This window comes from Stegostoma tigrinum, chromosome 28, assembly GCF_030684315.1.
Source record: "Stegostoma tigrinum isolate sSteTig4 chromosome 28, sSteTig4.hap1, whole genome shotgun sequence".
Classification (NCBI taxonomy): Eukaryota; Metazoa; Chordata; class Chondrichthyes; order Orectolobiformes; family Stegostomatidae; genus Stegostoma; species Stegostoma tigrinum.
In genome coordinates this window covers 14,135,982-14,150,731 of record NC_081381.1, presented here as the reverse complement: position 1 = coordinate 14,150,731, position 14,750 = coordinate 14,135,982, and the positions used below count along the sequence as shown (strand labels likewise).

Below are 14,750 nucleotides of genomic sequence, written 5' to 3'. Positions count from 1 at the left end.
GGTTGGCAAAGACAAGTTGAAACATAAGAGCAATACAATGGTAATAGGGTGGTTCATAATGTATGGAGACACATTGAATTTTACTGTGATTTTCAAATTGAAATGTTTTGTAATGTACCTTTTTTACAAATGTACATTCAGGGGAGAAATAATCCTGATTTAAGTCAGTGTCAATTATTTACCCCTGAACACAAGACATGAGCTTCGGTTATTGTTGCAGTTCGTTACATATTGCTGACTGTTGGTTCGTGTGACTTTGGAAACGAACAGTGAAGATTCTCAAAGGGTGCATGATGATTACGTTTTGCAAACTGTTCTAGGGGAGGTGGTAATTTCTCTCGTTCGTCCACACTGCGCCGCCTTTTGGTTCTCGGAAATCCCTCTTTGAAATCTTGCCACTGGTGAAATGACCAGGAAATGCAGCGGCAGGAAGTGAACCAAAACTGAAAGAGATTGGGGATCTGCAAGCGGCCCGCCTAAGCTCGCCGGTTTGATGCAGGTAAGGTTGAAATGCAGACTCCTGTGTTTGAAAATAAAACCTCTAGCATTCTCTGCTGGAGCCTCTGTTACAGACATCCCCAGGGTTCTTGCTGCTGTCTGCGTGTGAATGCCGGGTCACTTCCAAAAACCGAAGCGAGTACAAGAGAAACACGCGAGATGTGGTCTTTCACAACGAGATAAAGCAGCCCTAAGAATGGTTTAGAAATGACAGTTTAGCGGGTAGAGGTGGGGAATAACAGAGGAAATTTGGACCGCTCTAGAAGAGAGCTTGCAGAGGCTGGATGGGCAGAATGGGCACCTGTTGTAGTGGGTCATTCATAGAATCGTACAGCACTGAAAGAGACCCTTCGGCTCCATGCCAAACATAATTCCAAAGTAAACTAGTCTAGGCAGTATTTTCTAATCGACCTCTAATGAAATACCTCTGGATAATTTGGGAATTGAACCAAGGCCCCTGGCCCAGAGATTAGGACTGTACCACTGTGCCTGGAGAGCCCACTTCAACTCTGGGAGACTTGTGAAATTAAATTCTAATCATCAGTGGACCCTTATCAGAAAGCAAAGTGAATGATGTACAGACTACCTGAGACTAACAAATTAGTGCTTGTTCCAGAGCAGAAGTGTTGTGATAAAACCCAAAGAGGTTACTTGAAGCTGTATTATTTTAGCAGGTATATGATACAATTACTATACGATTTGATACGTGATATGCAGGTGTATGATAGCTGTGTATATTTAAACAGGTATTTGACAGATCCAGGAAAACAAAACTCTACCTTGCAGTTCGATTTTAAAAGTTGAAGTCACAAGTGACTTAAATATCCCGAGGAGTTAGATTCAGGTTCCTGGTGCAGGTGTTATAAAGTGGTATTTTAGGAATTGTATCAGGGTGTGTTTTGGGTGCTATGCAAAAGCCATTTTGTTTCTTTTCCATTTGTAAAGTGTATTTTGGAATTAATTATACTTGTACAGTGTGATTTAAAATCTGTGAATTTTTACTATAAATAATTTTATATTAATATCTTTGGGATAAATTTACATTTTATTGTTTAAGCAAAATCTGCAGTATTGCATGTTCATGCTTCAGCAAGGAACCACTTCATTAAAAACAAACTATGATCTATCAGGGTAGGTTCCTGTCTGGGATCTGATTTGATGGTATTAATATTAGTGGGAATCATAACAGAACATGAGAACAAACTCAAAGTATTTTAAATGAAGCAAAGTTTCAGTGGATATTTGCAGTTGTGTCTGATGGTATATTTCTTTGGGGTAGATTCACAACCAGTCAATATAGCAGCGTGTTAAATTAGAAGCTTGATCAGTTCAATCTGCGATAGATGTGGCCTGTTTTGTTGTGATGACCATAGGATTGCCTTTATTGTCAGTGTATGTTTTAAGAGACATATTCATGTGTGTAACATAACATGTGACTGTGGTTTTAAAGGTCTCAGACTATCACTTATAGCCTGATATGTTATTAGAAGTTTGCTGTACTGTTGTAGGTTTTAGATTTAGGTTTTATTGTCATGTCTTCTAAAGTGTAGTGTATGGGAGCATAGCGAAAAGTGTACAATGTTGCTACACACAGTACCATCCTAGTACAAAAGTACTGGGTACAAAATCTTTGTCACAGAAATAGAGAGATAAGTTTTTAAAATGGTCAACACCACAGCCTTCCTTAGTGTAAAAATAGAAAAATGAAGTTTAAAATGTCATACATTAATAGCCCTTATTTTGAGTCAAGGGCCTGCAGATGCTCCAAGCTGGGCTTCCCTAAGAGTGCTGCGTTAGAAGCCAGTGACTTAATGTTAGCCCGGACAGTTAAGTGCCTTCAAATGTAATGTTTGCAAATAATAATTGGGTAATAAATAATGTTAGCTTCTTCAATAGCATGTTATCAATGTCCGGTTTCTTACATTTCTAAGGAATCACAAAAGCATTGCTGCATCTGACAAAATACTCTGCTAGAGGTAAAATGTTCATTACAAATGTTTAAAAAAAGTAAGTTGCAAAATAGCCAGCCTTGCGAATTCTGTCTCATTCACTAAGAAAGCACTGCAGTGTTGAGGGGGTAGCGGGGGTTCAACTGAGGCCCTGTGTACCATTAGGAAAAAGAGCATCCGTGTGTTCTGTGTTATCCTGGCCACTATTTTATCCCTCCAATTAACATGATTAAAACACATTACCTGGATATTATAGTGTGGAGCTGGAGGAACACAGCAAGCCAGGCAGCATCAGAGCAGCAGGAAAGTTGACGTTTTGGGTCGGGACCTTTCTTGTTGCAGGTTGTGGGAGATTGCTGTGCACAAACTGGCTTCCATGTCTCCTACATTATAACAGGGTCTCCACTTGGTTGTTTGTAGAGTACTGTGATGACTTAGGGCTGTGAGAGGTTCCACATAAAAGCAAGATTTTGAAGAACGACAGTGTGTTTAATGGACAGTCGTTGCCTTCCTGCTATGAGGCTGCAGACTTGCATTGCGCTTTCCTTTCACAGTGTTGAACAGCTGCAAAATTCACCTCTCGTGTAGAGGTTTTCTGTATGAATCAAGATGGTGAGTTTGGGAATTGCATTTGGCTGTAGAGAGCTCAGAGCCGGCCTTGTGTCATTAAACATGGGAGTTCCCTCCATCATATTTTTTCATTCATTCTCTGTGGACAATCTTGCACTTTCTTCTGATGCTTGACCTTAGAAGTCAGCTGCTCAGATTGACTGGAGAAGCTGGGACTGTACTCCTTGGAGAAGAGAAGGTTCAGAGGAAGACTTGATCGAAGTGCTCAAATCATGAGGGCTCTGGACAGAGTAAAGAGGAAGAAACAGTTCCTTGGCAATGGGTGGAGAACCAGGGAACATTCTTTTGAGGGTGAGTGGCCAAAGAAGCAACAGTGGGCATGAGAAACCTTCTTATTCTACATGTGGTTAGCAATGTTCCCATGCCAGACTGATTAGTAACGTTAGATCACACGGGATTCAGGGAGAGCTTGCCAAAAGGATACAAAATTGGCTTGAAGGTAGGAGACAGAGGGTTGTGGTGGAGGATTGTTTTTCAGATCAGAGGCCTGTGACCAGCGGTGTTTTGCCAGGATCCTTGCTGTTGTTTGTCATTTTGGGTAAATGATTTGGATGAGAATTTAGGAGGCATGGTTAGTAGGTTTACAGATGACACTAAAATTGGTGGTATAGTGAACAACAATGAAGAAAGTTACCTCAGACTACAAAGGGATCTTGATCAATTCGGCCAGTAGGCTGAAGAGTGCCTGAAGAATTTGTATAAACGCAAGGTATTACATTTTGGTAAAACAAACAAGGGCAGGGCTTTTACAATTAGAGACCCAGGGGCTCAGGTACATAATTCTTTGAAATTTGCATCACATTATAGACAGAGTGGTTGAGAAGGTGTTTGGCATGTCTGCCTTCATTGCTCAGACCTTTGAGCATAGAGAGTTGGGGTATCATGTTGGGGTTATGAGGCCACTTTTACTGTGTACAGTTCTGGTCGCCTGGTTATAGGAAGGATATTATTAAACTGGAGAGGTTTCAGAAAAGATTTACCAGGATATTGCTGGGAAAGGAAAGTTTGGGTTATAACGAGAGGCTGCATAGATTGAGGCCTTCTTCACTGCAGTGTAGGAGGCTTTGGACTAGATCTGTAGCTCGGGTTGTGGGTGTTGAGGTTAGTTGGCTCACCGAGCTGGTTTGTTGTTCCGCAGACGTTTCATTACCATGCTGGGTAACATCCTCGGTGCAGCCTCTGATGAAGTGTCGGTGTGTTTTCCCGTCTGGCTTTTAAACTCTGGGGTCCGTTGCGATGGATTGCCTCACTTCCGGGTTTCCTCCATAGTGGAATGTATACGGTGTCGAGTTCAATGTGTTTATTAATAGCCTGCTTCGTGGAGTGCCATGCTTCCAGGAATTCTCGTGCTTGTCTCTGCCTAGCCTGTCCCAGGATCTTGGTGTTGTCCCAGTCGAAGCTGTGGTTCTCCTGGTCGATGTGGATTGAGTGTACAAGGGTTGAAAGATGACTTTATAGAAGTTTTTAAAATCATGAGGGGCATAGTGAAGATAAATAGTAAAGTTCTTTTCCCTCGGGTGGGGTTTGTTCAAAGCTGGAGGGCATATTTTCAAGGCGAGAGGAGAAAGATTTACAAGAGACTGAACCCTCAGCCAGTCTGGCAGTTACTGTGGAAAGGAGATACAAGAGTGAACTTTCAGGGTGACACCCATCAATCCTCTTACCAACCTGAAGTATTAACTCTATCGCTCTCTCCACAGTCACTGCTAGACCTGGCGTGTTTCTCCAGGGTCTGTTTGAAACTTTGTTCTGAAACAAATGTTCAGAGAGCTTAGAAGGTGTGCAGTAGTCTGCCCTGGTGAATCTGTTTTCAAAATACAGCCGTGTGAAATAAACTTTAGAACGCTTGAGAGATAATGGGAACTGCTTGCTTGAGCCTCTTTTTCAGCAAAACGACTTTAAATAGCATCAGGCATATTTTACAAAAAGGAAATTACACAACCTGGGTTTCTCAGAAGTGTTATAGCACAGAATTGAATTGAATTTGCTTTTTATTGTCACATACTCACGTGAGTACAGTAAAAAGTTTACGAGTTGCCACTTGCAGCACCATCTAGTACCAAGTAGAACGGTACCTAGGTACAGATTTTGAGTATAAATACATTAGAAACATTCAAGTCCAGCATTACAGAAATGCAAAAGAATTAGGAAAACACGGAGATAAAAATTGTTAATGATAACAGTACTTCCACCTTCATAGAAAAAGAATTTTTTAAAAATAAAGAGAGAATTTAAGACAAAGTCCACTTCACGGCTCAGAACCCGACAACCCTCCTGCATCCCTGCCCCAGTTGGAATCCCAGGCCAGACCCATCACGATGCTGAAGAAAATGCCTACATGGAGTCACAAACTGACTGAAGCTGCCACAAGGAGACCCAGACTGACGCTGACAAAAACAGCCGCTGACACGAGTCCCAGGCCAGGCCAGACCAACCGCATCATTGCCATGACGTCACAGCAGCCTCAAAGAAAACCGGGACCATTGGAATCGCAGGCCCAGAACCGCCTGGGCCGAAGCGGTCATGAGGAACGGCTGGATCCACACCGCATTCTCCACCACAGCTGAAAACCTCCTTCCTCACCCAAAGATGTCAAAGCAAGGTAACTAGATGTTGAGCCAGCTCGAGGACAATGCAGAATCTGTCGGGAACACGAACTCGCCCCAGACGTTGCTGCCACGGGCCTGTGCTGCTGGGCCCACTCGCCCCTGCAACTGACCTCTTTGCCATGAGGTAACTAAAATAAATAAGAGGAAAAAGTGAGAAAGGAGCCATTCACCCCATTGTACCTGCACCCTTCATTAAACAAACATTATTATTTAGTGCTGGTCTGCTGCCTTTTTCCGCCCTACTCTTCAATCCTACACACCATTTCTATCCAGATAACCCCTCCCGGTGCTCCGGTTTCCTCCCACAGTCCAAAGATGTGCAGGTTAGGTGGATTGGCCATGCTAAATTGCCCGTAGTGTTCAGGGGTGTGTGGGTTATAGGGGGATGGGTCTGGGTGGGATGCTTCAAAGGGGCAGTGTGGACTTGTTGGGCCAAAGGGCCTGTTTCCACACTGTAGGGAATCTAATCTAAAAAAAATCATCCAGTGCTCTGTTCAATGCCTCAGTGGAACCTACTTCCACAGTGTTTCCAGCAGCAGAATGCATTCCAGACCCAGACTACACACACTGTGAGAAGTTCTATTTCTCTCACATTATATGGTGGAATGCAGAAGTTGAAAGGATAGAGAGAACCAGAGGTCTTGTGAAGCTGAAGGAATGCGGTTTCGACCAGAAAACTCAAGCCTGCAATGATGAAAAGCTCGTAAGCTGTAACATTTTGTCCCTGTCCTTGTTTGTATCAGAATTCCAAACAGTGAGATCTCCAGTAGAACACAGGCCTTTGAAAGATAAGTGCTCACATGTTTGCTTAGAATTCCATATATAGACAGTAAGACAAATGGAGGGGAGCTTTAAATTGCAAGAGCAAAAACTGCAAAGGAACGTGCCAGTATTTTGACCATTTGATCAGAGCTGAAAAGCTCCAGGGATCTCTCCTGGAGGGCATCAGAACGTGGGATCGACCTGTGTGGGCGAGCATCACAAAGGAGTTGCCAACAGGCTGCAGTGAGTGGGTGAGGATGGAGATGGGCAGACGAGTGTGACGCACGGTGACACCTGGCAGTATTGCTGCAGCGAACGACTGTACCGTCAGAAATGGGGTGAGTCCTTGGCATGATGGTGGTTGTGACTGGTCAGAGTCTGCTGACAGGATGTGCCCACGGCATGGACATTTGTGGGAGGTGGGCAGTGTCCATGGTTGGTGGAAACAGCCCCAAGTATATTTTGAAGAGAAAGGAGCGACCACACTTGGATGACCGATGACAACGAATATGGGGCCAGCAATATAACAAAACTAAAAGAGAGGCCAGAAACTTGTTGCTGTGTGAATCTTGAGGAGTAATGGGGCATAAGTACATTTACAGCTAAATAATTCTGGAATTCGATTTTGTAGCACGGGGTTGTCCTCCTATACAAGTGTTTCACCTGGCAGTGTACATGAGAAACAGGAGCAGAATTGGGAGCATGATTGTTTTCACACAACTTGTTTTTTTAAGCAGTGTATACAAACGTATGTGAGACAGCTTTAAAAGGCATTTGGACAGGAATCTTTTGGGGGGGGGGATATGGGCCAAACGCAGGCAGGTGGGACTAGTTTAGCTTGGAAGCATGGTCAGCATGGACTAGTTGGACCAAAGGGTCTGTCTCCGTGCTCTATAACTCTGTGACTCTATTGTATTTAAACTGCTTTGATAGTTTCTGCAGACCTTGCTATTGACGCTGATGCACCTGAATGTTTTTGGGCGGTTTGTTGAGATTCCCACTTAATGGTCTACAGTTAATGGCGCTAATAGGGTTTCATAATGAGGGCAGATTGCAGCTCAACGTCTGTATTTCTACGAGTGGAGAAGATTTAGGGATGATCGAACTCAGACTTTTAAGACGGTGAAATGATTTAGTAAGAGAAACTATTCTGCCTAGTGGGAGTGTTAGTGACATAATATTAAAATTAGTGCCAAACCATTAAGGACTCAGGGATTTGGGACAAATGCAGGAAAGTAGGAATGGTTTAGCTTGGGGAAACTTGGTTGGCATGGATGAATTGGACTGAAGCGTCTTTTCTGTGCTATATGACTCTATGAATGCTGGAATAACATAGTCAAAGTAAATGAACAATCTCCCTTTTTAACAAAAGGTATATTGTGTGTGTTTGCACAGACCTGGCTAAGGAGTGACAAATTTAAAACCAGGGATAAGAAGGAATAATTTCTCTCCCAAGGATTGTGAATCTGTGGAATTTGCTCCCCCAGAGTGCAATGGACGCCAGGACACTGAATAAATTTAAGGAGGAGATAGACAGAGCTTTAATTAGTAATGGGTTGAAGGGCTGCGGGTTAGTGGGCAGAAAAGTGGAGTTGGGGCTTAGATGAGATCAGCCATGATGATTGTATTGAATGGCAGAGCACAGCTTGAAGGGTTAAATGGCCTATTCCTGTTCCTAGTTCTTATGAAAAGGACCCAATTGATTAAACTAGCTGCACCGAGCTACCCCAATACAATGTGTAATAGTTGCTGATTGTTCAAACCTAAACATTGCTTGATACTATTTTAAAACTAAGGATTTGAGAAGACTTTGAATGTAGGAATCGAGTGATGAATGGTCAGTGACCTGAAAATGTTCGCTTTTGTGCCCCTTTCCACAAATAGTACCTGATCTTCTGAGTACAGGAGCAACAAAGCCTTGCTTCCATTGTATCGAACTGTTGGTACAGCCTCTGGTGTATTGTGTGCAGTTTTGAATCCCTTTCCAAAGGAAAGAAATACTTACTGTAAAGCGAAGGTTCACCAGACTGATTTCTGGGATGGTGGGACTGTCCTGTGAGGGGAGTTTGAGGAGGTTGAGCCACTAGTTTCTGGAGTTTAGTAGAATGAGAGGTGATCTCATGCATGTTTAAAATATTCTTAAGAGTTACTATGAATGTCTCTCCTCTTCTCCTGTCCTGAGGTGTCTTTAAACCCACCACTAATCGTCTCTTTTTCTAAAGGGAGAGCAGTCCTATGGCCCAGTATTACTTTAGAGACTTTACCTTTTTATTCTTAAGGATTTAGACAGAGTTGATGCAGGAAGGATGACAAAGTGTGGCGCTGGATGAACACAGCAGGCCATGATGCTGCTTGGCCTGCTGTGTCCATCCAGCGCCATACTTTGTTATCTCAGATTCTCCAGCATCTGCAGTTCCCATTTATCTCTGATGCAGGAAGGATTGTGGTGTCCAGTGCCAGGGGATACAAGTCTCAGAATAAGATCATTTAGAACTGAGATAAGGAGGAACATCTTCAATCAGAGGGTGGTGAATATTTGGAACTCTCTACCCCAGAGAGATGTGGAAGCTCAGTCATTGAATAAGTTCAAGATATAAACTATTAGCTTTCTAGTTACTGATAACAACCAAGGATAGAGCGGGAACATGTTGAGATTTCAGTAAATTTGCAAACGATTGAAGATTGATGGAGTTGTGGATAGTGAGGAAGATTGTCAGAGGTGTAGATCATTTGGAAGAGCAGGGGTAGAACAATGGCAGATGGAGTTTAACCCGGACAAATGTGAGCTAATACATTTTGGAGGGTCAAGTACAGTTGGAAATTATACAGTGAATGGCAGAATCCTTAGGAGTATTGATGTGCAGAGGGATCTGAGTGTGCAAATCCACTGATGACTGAAGGCGGCAGTGCAGGTAGATAAGCTAGTAAAAAAGGTCAATGGCACACTTACCTTCATTGGAAGGAGCATTGAGTATAAGGATAGGCAAGTTGTGCTGCAGTTTTATAGAACTTTAGTTAGGCCACACTTGGAATATTGCACACAGTTCTGGTCATTACACTACCAGAAGGATATGGATGCTTTGGAGAGGGTACAGAAACAGTTTACCAGGATTTTAGCTATGAAGAAACGTTGGATAGATTGGGTTTGTTTTCACTGGAACGCAAGAGGTTGAGGGGCGACGTGATAGAAATTTGTAAGATTGTGAATAGCATGGATGGAATGAAAAGTATGAGGTTTTTTTAAACAGGTTGGAAGGGTCACCTACTAGGTGACACAGGTTCAAGATGCAGGGTGGGAGCCGAAATTTAAGAGATGTACGAGGCAAGGTTTTCACACAAAGGAGGAGGTGGAAGCAGACTCAATAGCAGCATTCAAGAAACACTTGGATAAATAGATGAGTAGAAGGGGAATAGAGGGATTCGAATCCTGTAAGTAAAGACATTTTGCCCTTGCATACTAAAACTGTGTTGGCGCAGGTTTGGAGGGCCAAAGGGCCTGTTCTTGTATTCATTGAATCCCTACGGTGTGGAAACAGGGCTTTTGGCCCAACAAGTCCACACTGACCCTCAGACATCCCACCCAGACCCATCCCCCTGTAACCCACTGAATCTACATATACATCTACATATAACACTATGGGCAATTTAGCGTGGCCAATCCACCCTAACCTGCACACCTTTGGACTGTGGGAGGAAACCGGGGCACCCTGAGGAAACCCACGCAGACACAGGGAGAATGTGCAAACTCCACACAGACAGACAGTCATCTGAGGGTGGGATCAAATCTGGGTCCCTGGTGCTGTGAAGCAGCAGGGCTAACCACTGAGCCACTGTGCGTCCCAAATGCAACTCCCCGTCTGGGGCTTGAACCCCAGTCTCCCGCATGACAGGTGGGCATACTAACCACTATGCTAACGAGGAACAAACGGAGTGTTGAATTGTTCTTCGTCCTTTTTGAGATAGGTGATCCACCATGACATGGAATGGTGGATAACACTTATTGGGCTGAATGGCCTATACCTCTCCCTGTAACTTGCATGTTTTATGTCCTAATCATATTTTAAACCATTGGCATTCATAGTATTTTGTTCCTGATTTTAAATCAGGTCACCTGTAATCATACTCTTGAGGGGTTGAGTTTGCATTATGAATATTGTGATCCATATGTGAGGCCAGTGATGCAAATTTGGCATTGGCTAACAGGCTGTGATGTGATGCAGTTTGTTGTCCAACAGTCCATCACAGGCACATGCACACACGCCTCTGTAAAGATTATAACGAGGTGAGCCAGCTGGACTTGATAGAATGTGAGTTCCCTAATGGGGGCTGTTAATCTGGTCAGTGCATTGAGGGTAGGCGTTGGGAGGTCATGTTGTGGCTGTACGTGACATTGGTTCGGTCACTTTTGGAATACTGCGTTCAGTTCTGGTCTCCCTGCTTGCGGAAGGATGTTGTGAAATTTGAAAGGGCACGGAAAAGATTCACAAGGATGTAGCTGGGGTTGGAGGGTTTGAGCTGTAGGGAGAGGCTGTATAGGCTGGGGCTATTTTCCCTGGAGCGTCAGAGGCTGAGGAGTGACCTTTTATAGAAGTTTATAAAATCATGAGGGGCGTGGGTAATCTGAATAGCCGAGGCCCAGGGTAGGGGAGTCCAACAGTAAATGGCATAGGTTGAAGATGAGAGGGGAAAGATTTAAGGGACATTAGGGGCAATGTTTTCACACAGAGAGTGGTGCATGTGTGGCATGAGCTACCAGAGGAAGTGGTGGAGGCTGGTACAAATACAGCATTTTAAAAGACATCTGGATGGGTACATGAATAGGGGAGTTTTGAGGGATATGGGCCAAATGCTGGGAAATGGGATTAGATTAATTTAGGATGTCTGGTTGACCTGGATGTATTCGACTGAAGGGTCTGTTTCCACACTGTACAGCTCTATGACTCGATGTGGAAATGCCATTTCCCAGTCTGTCTGAAGGTGCGGGTCAAGGACAACAGTGGGCTAGACAGACATGCCTTCCTTGGTTGAGTAGCCAGGTTTGCTTGACCTTCTGCTGGAAGAATGGTTGCTTAGGCTGCTAACCTATTACAAGTGCACGCCATCAGGTTGACAGAGGGTAAGTGTCTACTCTGTGTTTTACAGTGAGACCGTGATGGAGAGATCTAGCAGTTGGACAGAGGTGGTGTTGCTAGCATGTGGGTCATTTAATCCCATCACAAACATGCACCTCAGGATGTTCGAATTGGCCCGCGATTATCTCCACCAAACAGGTTAGAGGTCTCTCTTTATTTAAGCTTTTCAGTCTCATGTACCCTTCAAATTGTTTGTTTGAATCAATCTCTGTTCCTGTCAGAGGTGGCCAGAGATTGTGCTGGTTCTATATTTTCATTACTCAAAAATTTTAGCCAGGCATTTTAAACGGCTTTATGTTCTCATATCATCTCTTTCTGCCTTTCTCAGGTTCTCCTCTAATCAGTATTAGAAATGCAGGACCCTTTTTACGGGGAGCTACTTTTCTACTCAACCTTTTCAGAGATGTTATTACACACCTCTGGGGCAGAAAGCACTCCAACCAATGACCCCTAGTTCTAAGATAGGGATACTACCACTGTGCTTCTTTTTAAGGGGACAGCTCCCGTGTTGATTAAGGGAATGTGATACACATTGGACTCTGCAACACATTGTATTAATAAAAGTGAGCAAGCCACACCTACTAGAACCAATTCCACACGAGATCATGGCATAATTTTTTTTTAAACGAATCAAATAAATTTGCTGTGAATAAGAAAAAGTGTGAAGTGATTCATTTTGGAATGTGGCATTTGAATGCAGAATACAGGGTTAATGGCAGGATTCTCGGCAGTGTGGAGGAACAGAGGGATCTTGGGGTCCATGTCCGTAGACCCCTCCAAAGTCGCTACCCAAGTTGATAGTATTGTAAAGAAGGCATACGGTGTGTTGGCTTTCATTTGGCAGGGGAATTGAGTTTAAGAACTGTGAGGTTATGCTGCAGCTCTATAAAACTCTGATTAGACCACACTTGGAATATTGTGTTCAGTTCTGGTCACCTCATCATAGGAAAGATGTGGAAGCTTTAGACAGGGTGCAGAGGAGATTTACCAGGATGCTGCCTGGACTAGAGGGCACATCTTATGAGGAAAGGTTGAGGGAGCTAGGGCTTTTTTCATGGGAGTGAAGAAGGATGAGAGGTGACTTAAGAGGTTTACAAGATGAGAGGCATGGATAAACTTTTTCCCAGGGTGGAAATGACTGTTACAAGAGGGCATAATTTTAAGGTGACTGGAGGAAGGTATAGGGGAGATGTCAGAGGTAGGTGCTTCACACAGAGAGGCTTGGGCATGTGGAATGCGCTGCCAGCAGTGGTAGTGGAGTCAGATACTTTAGGGACTTTTAAGCGACTCTTGGATAGGCACATGGAGGACAGTAAAATGTAGGGTATGCAGGGTAGTTTGATCTTAGTAGGATAATAGGTTGGCACAACATTGTGGGCCGAAGGGCCTGCACTGTGCTGTACTGCTCAATGCTCTTAAAGATCTGGCTTTTTTAGGCACCTCCAAGTCTATTTTAGTTTAATTCTGTGTCCCTCTTTTTCTAATCCTATCAGGGATAATGCGAATCTTCCCTTTTTGCAATTGTCTCTTTGTCCCTGCTGGGTAGACCTGGTTAATTGTTTCGTTCATTAGTAACATGGGTGATTTTGAAGATTTATTTTAAGATAAAAATGCTGGGTTTTTAAGGGCTCTTACGATGCAGTGGTAGCGACCCTACCTCTGAGCCCTGAGCCCAGAGACCAGGGTTCAAGTCCCACCTGCTCCAGAGGTGTGTAGTGACATCCTGGGACAGATTGATTAAAAATGTCTAAAGTTTTCTGGTGAAATGGGTAGTTTTTGCAGAAGAAAAACACTGTATTTTTAGGGGTCAGATGTCACGAGGCAGAAGCTGCCTTTTTGTGCTCATTCTTTTTTTTTGCTGTTTTGAAGCCTCTAAACATTTTTGAAAAAAAGCTGGATTCTCCTAAGGGGGTCTGGACGGCATTATCTCCCCGGGTGACCGCACCTTAGTTAAACATCTTCCCCTGTTTTTCCCCACTACTTTTTATTATTGTTGTTGCACAGCAGGGCTTGTAATTTGTTTATTTGGGTGATCTGGCGGTGGAGTTTGGAAAATAACGGAGCTGACTTCTCTACCGTCAAATCTTTGAGAGAATGGGGTGGGCACTGTCGGGGCTGGGGTTCATTTGTTTTCTCCCACCAACTCCATCTTGCTTTTTGTCTCTTTGTTTTTTTTCAGTTATAATTTTGTTCTTGGCACACTGCCATCATGGGGGCAAGTTGTATTTAGGTGTTTAATCTATTTAGCACTGGGTTTATTTCTTGAAAAAAAGAACTTCCTGAATGCTTCTGAACAGACAATGATGGAAACTGGTGTTAGTGCTAAACTATGGATTCACAATAAAACCCTTGCAAATCTCTGAAAGTCTTTTGCTTCCTAATTCCTCTTTGGATATTGGTGTGTTAAACATCTGATTCCGGTGATCTTTCCCAAAGACTTCTTTTGGTTCTTTTATTTCTCTCCTTGCCATTCCCATTATAGAGTAGGCAACAGCGTAGTAGTATTTTCACTGGACTGTTGATTCAGAGACTCAGGTAATGCTCTGGGAGCCCGGACTCGAATCCTGCCCTGGCGGGAATTTGAATTCAACAAAAATCTGGAATTAAGACTCTAATGATGATTGTGATTGTCGGGAAAACCCCATCTGGTTCATTAATGTCCTTTAGGGAAGGAAACTGCCATCCTTACCTGGTCTGGCCTACATGTGACTCCAGACCCACAGCACTGTGGTTGACTCTGAAAATGCTCTCTGGGCAATTAGGGTTGGACAATGAATGCTGCTGTATCCAGTGACGCCCTCATCCCGTGAATGAACAAAGGAAAAAATGTCAGGATGATGAGCCCCTTGAAGGGGAACTTGCAGGAAGTGTTCCCATGTATCTGCTGCCCTTTGTTCTTGCAGATGGTAGAGGTCGCAGGTTTGGAAGATTTTGTCCGAGGAGCCTTGGTGAGTTGCAGCAGTGCATCTTGTAGATGGTACATACCTACTGTGCCAGTGCATTGGTGGCAAAGAGAGTAACTGTTGAGTGTTAGATGGGGTGCCAGTCAGGTGGACTGCTTTATCGTGGATGGTGAACAAAACGTATTCAGTTTTTATTTGATGGGTCTCAGTGGCAAGAGAGAGGCATTTATTGTCCTTCTTTGTGAGCCTCCACCTTAAATCCATGTG

The 14,750-nt window shown here is 43.6% G+C and overlaps 1 protein-coding gene across 1 annotated transcript in view; it reads left to right on the top strand.

Moving 5' to 3' along the window:
• The first annotated feature begins 388 nt into the window (after window positions 1-388).
• The window catches only part of nmnat1 (nicotinamide nucleotide adenylyltransferase 1), a 48,372-nt gene continuing 34,010 nt past the window's right edge, over window positions 389-14,750 (top strand). Inside the window, exons 1-2 of the mRNA XM_059655593.1 lie at window positions 389-499; window positions 11,591-11,718. Coding sequence (XP_059511576.1) covers window positions 11,601-11,718 — 118 coding nt within the window. The 5' untranslated portion in view covers window positions 389-499; window positions 11,591-11,600. The remainder of the gene's footprint in view (window positions 500-11,590; window positions 11,719-14,750) is intronic.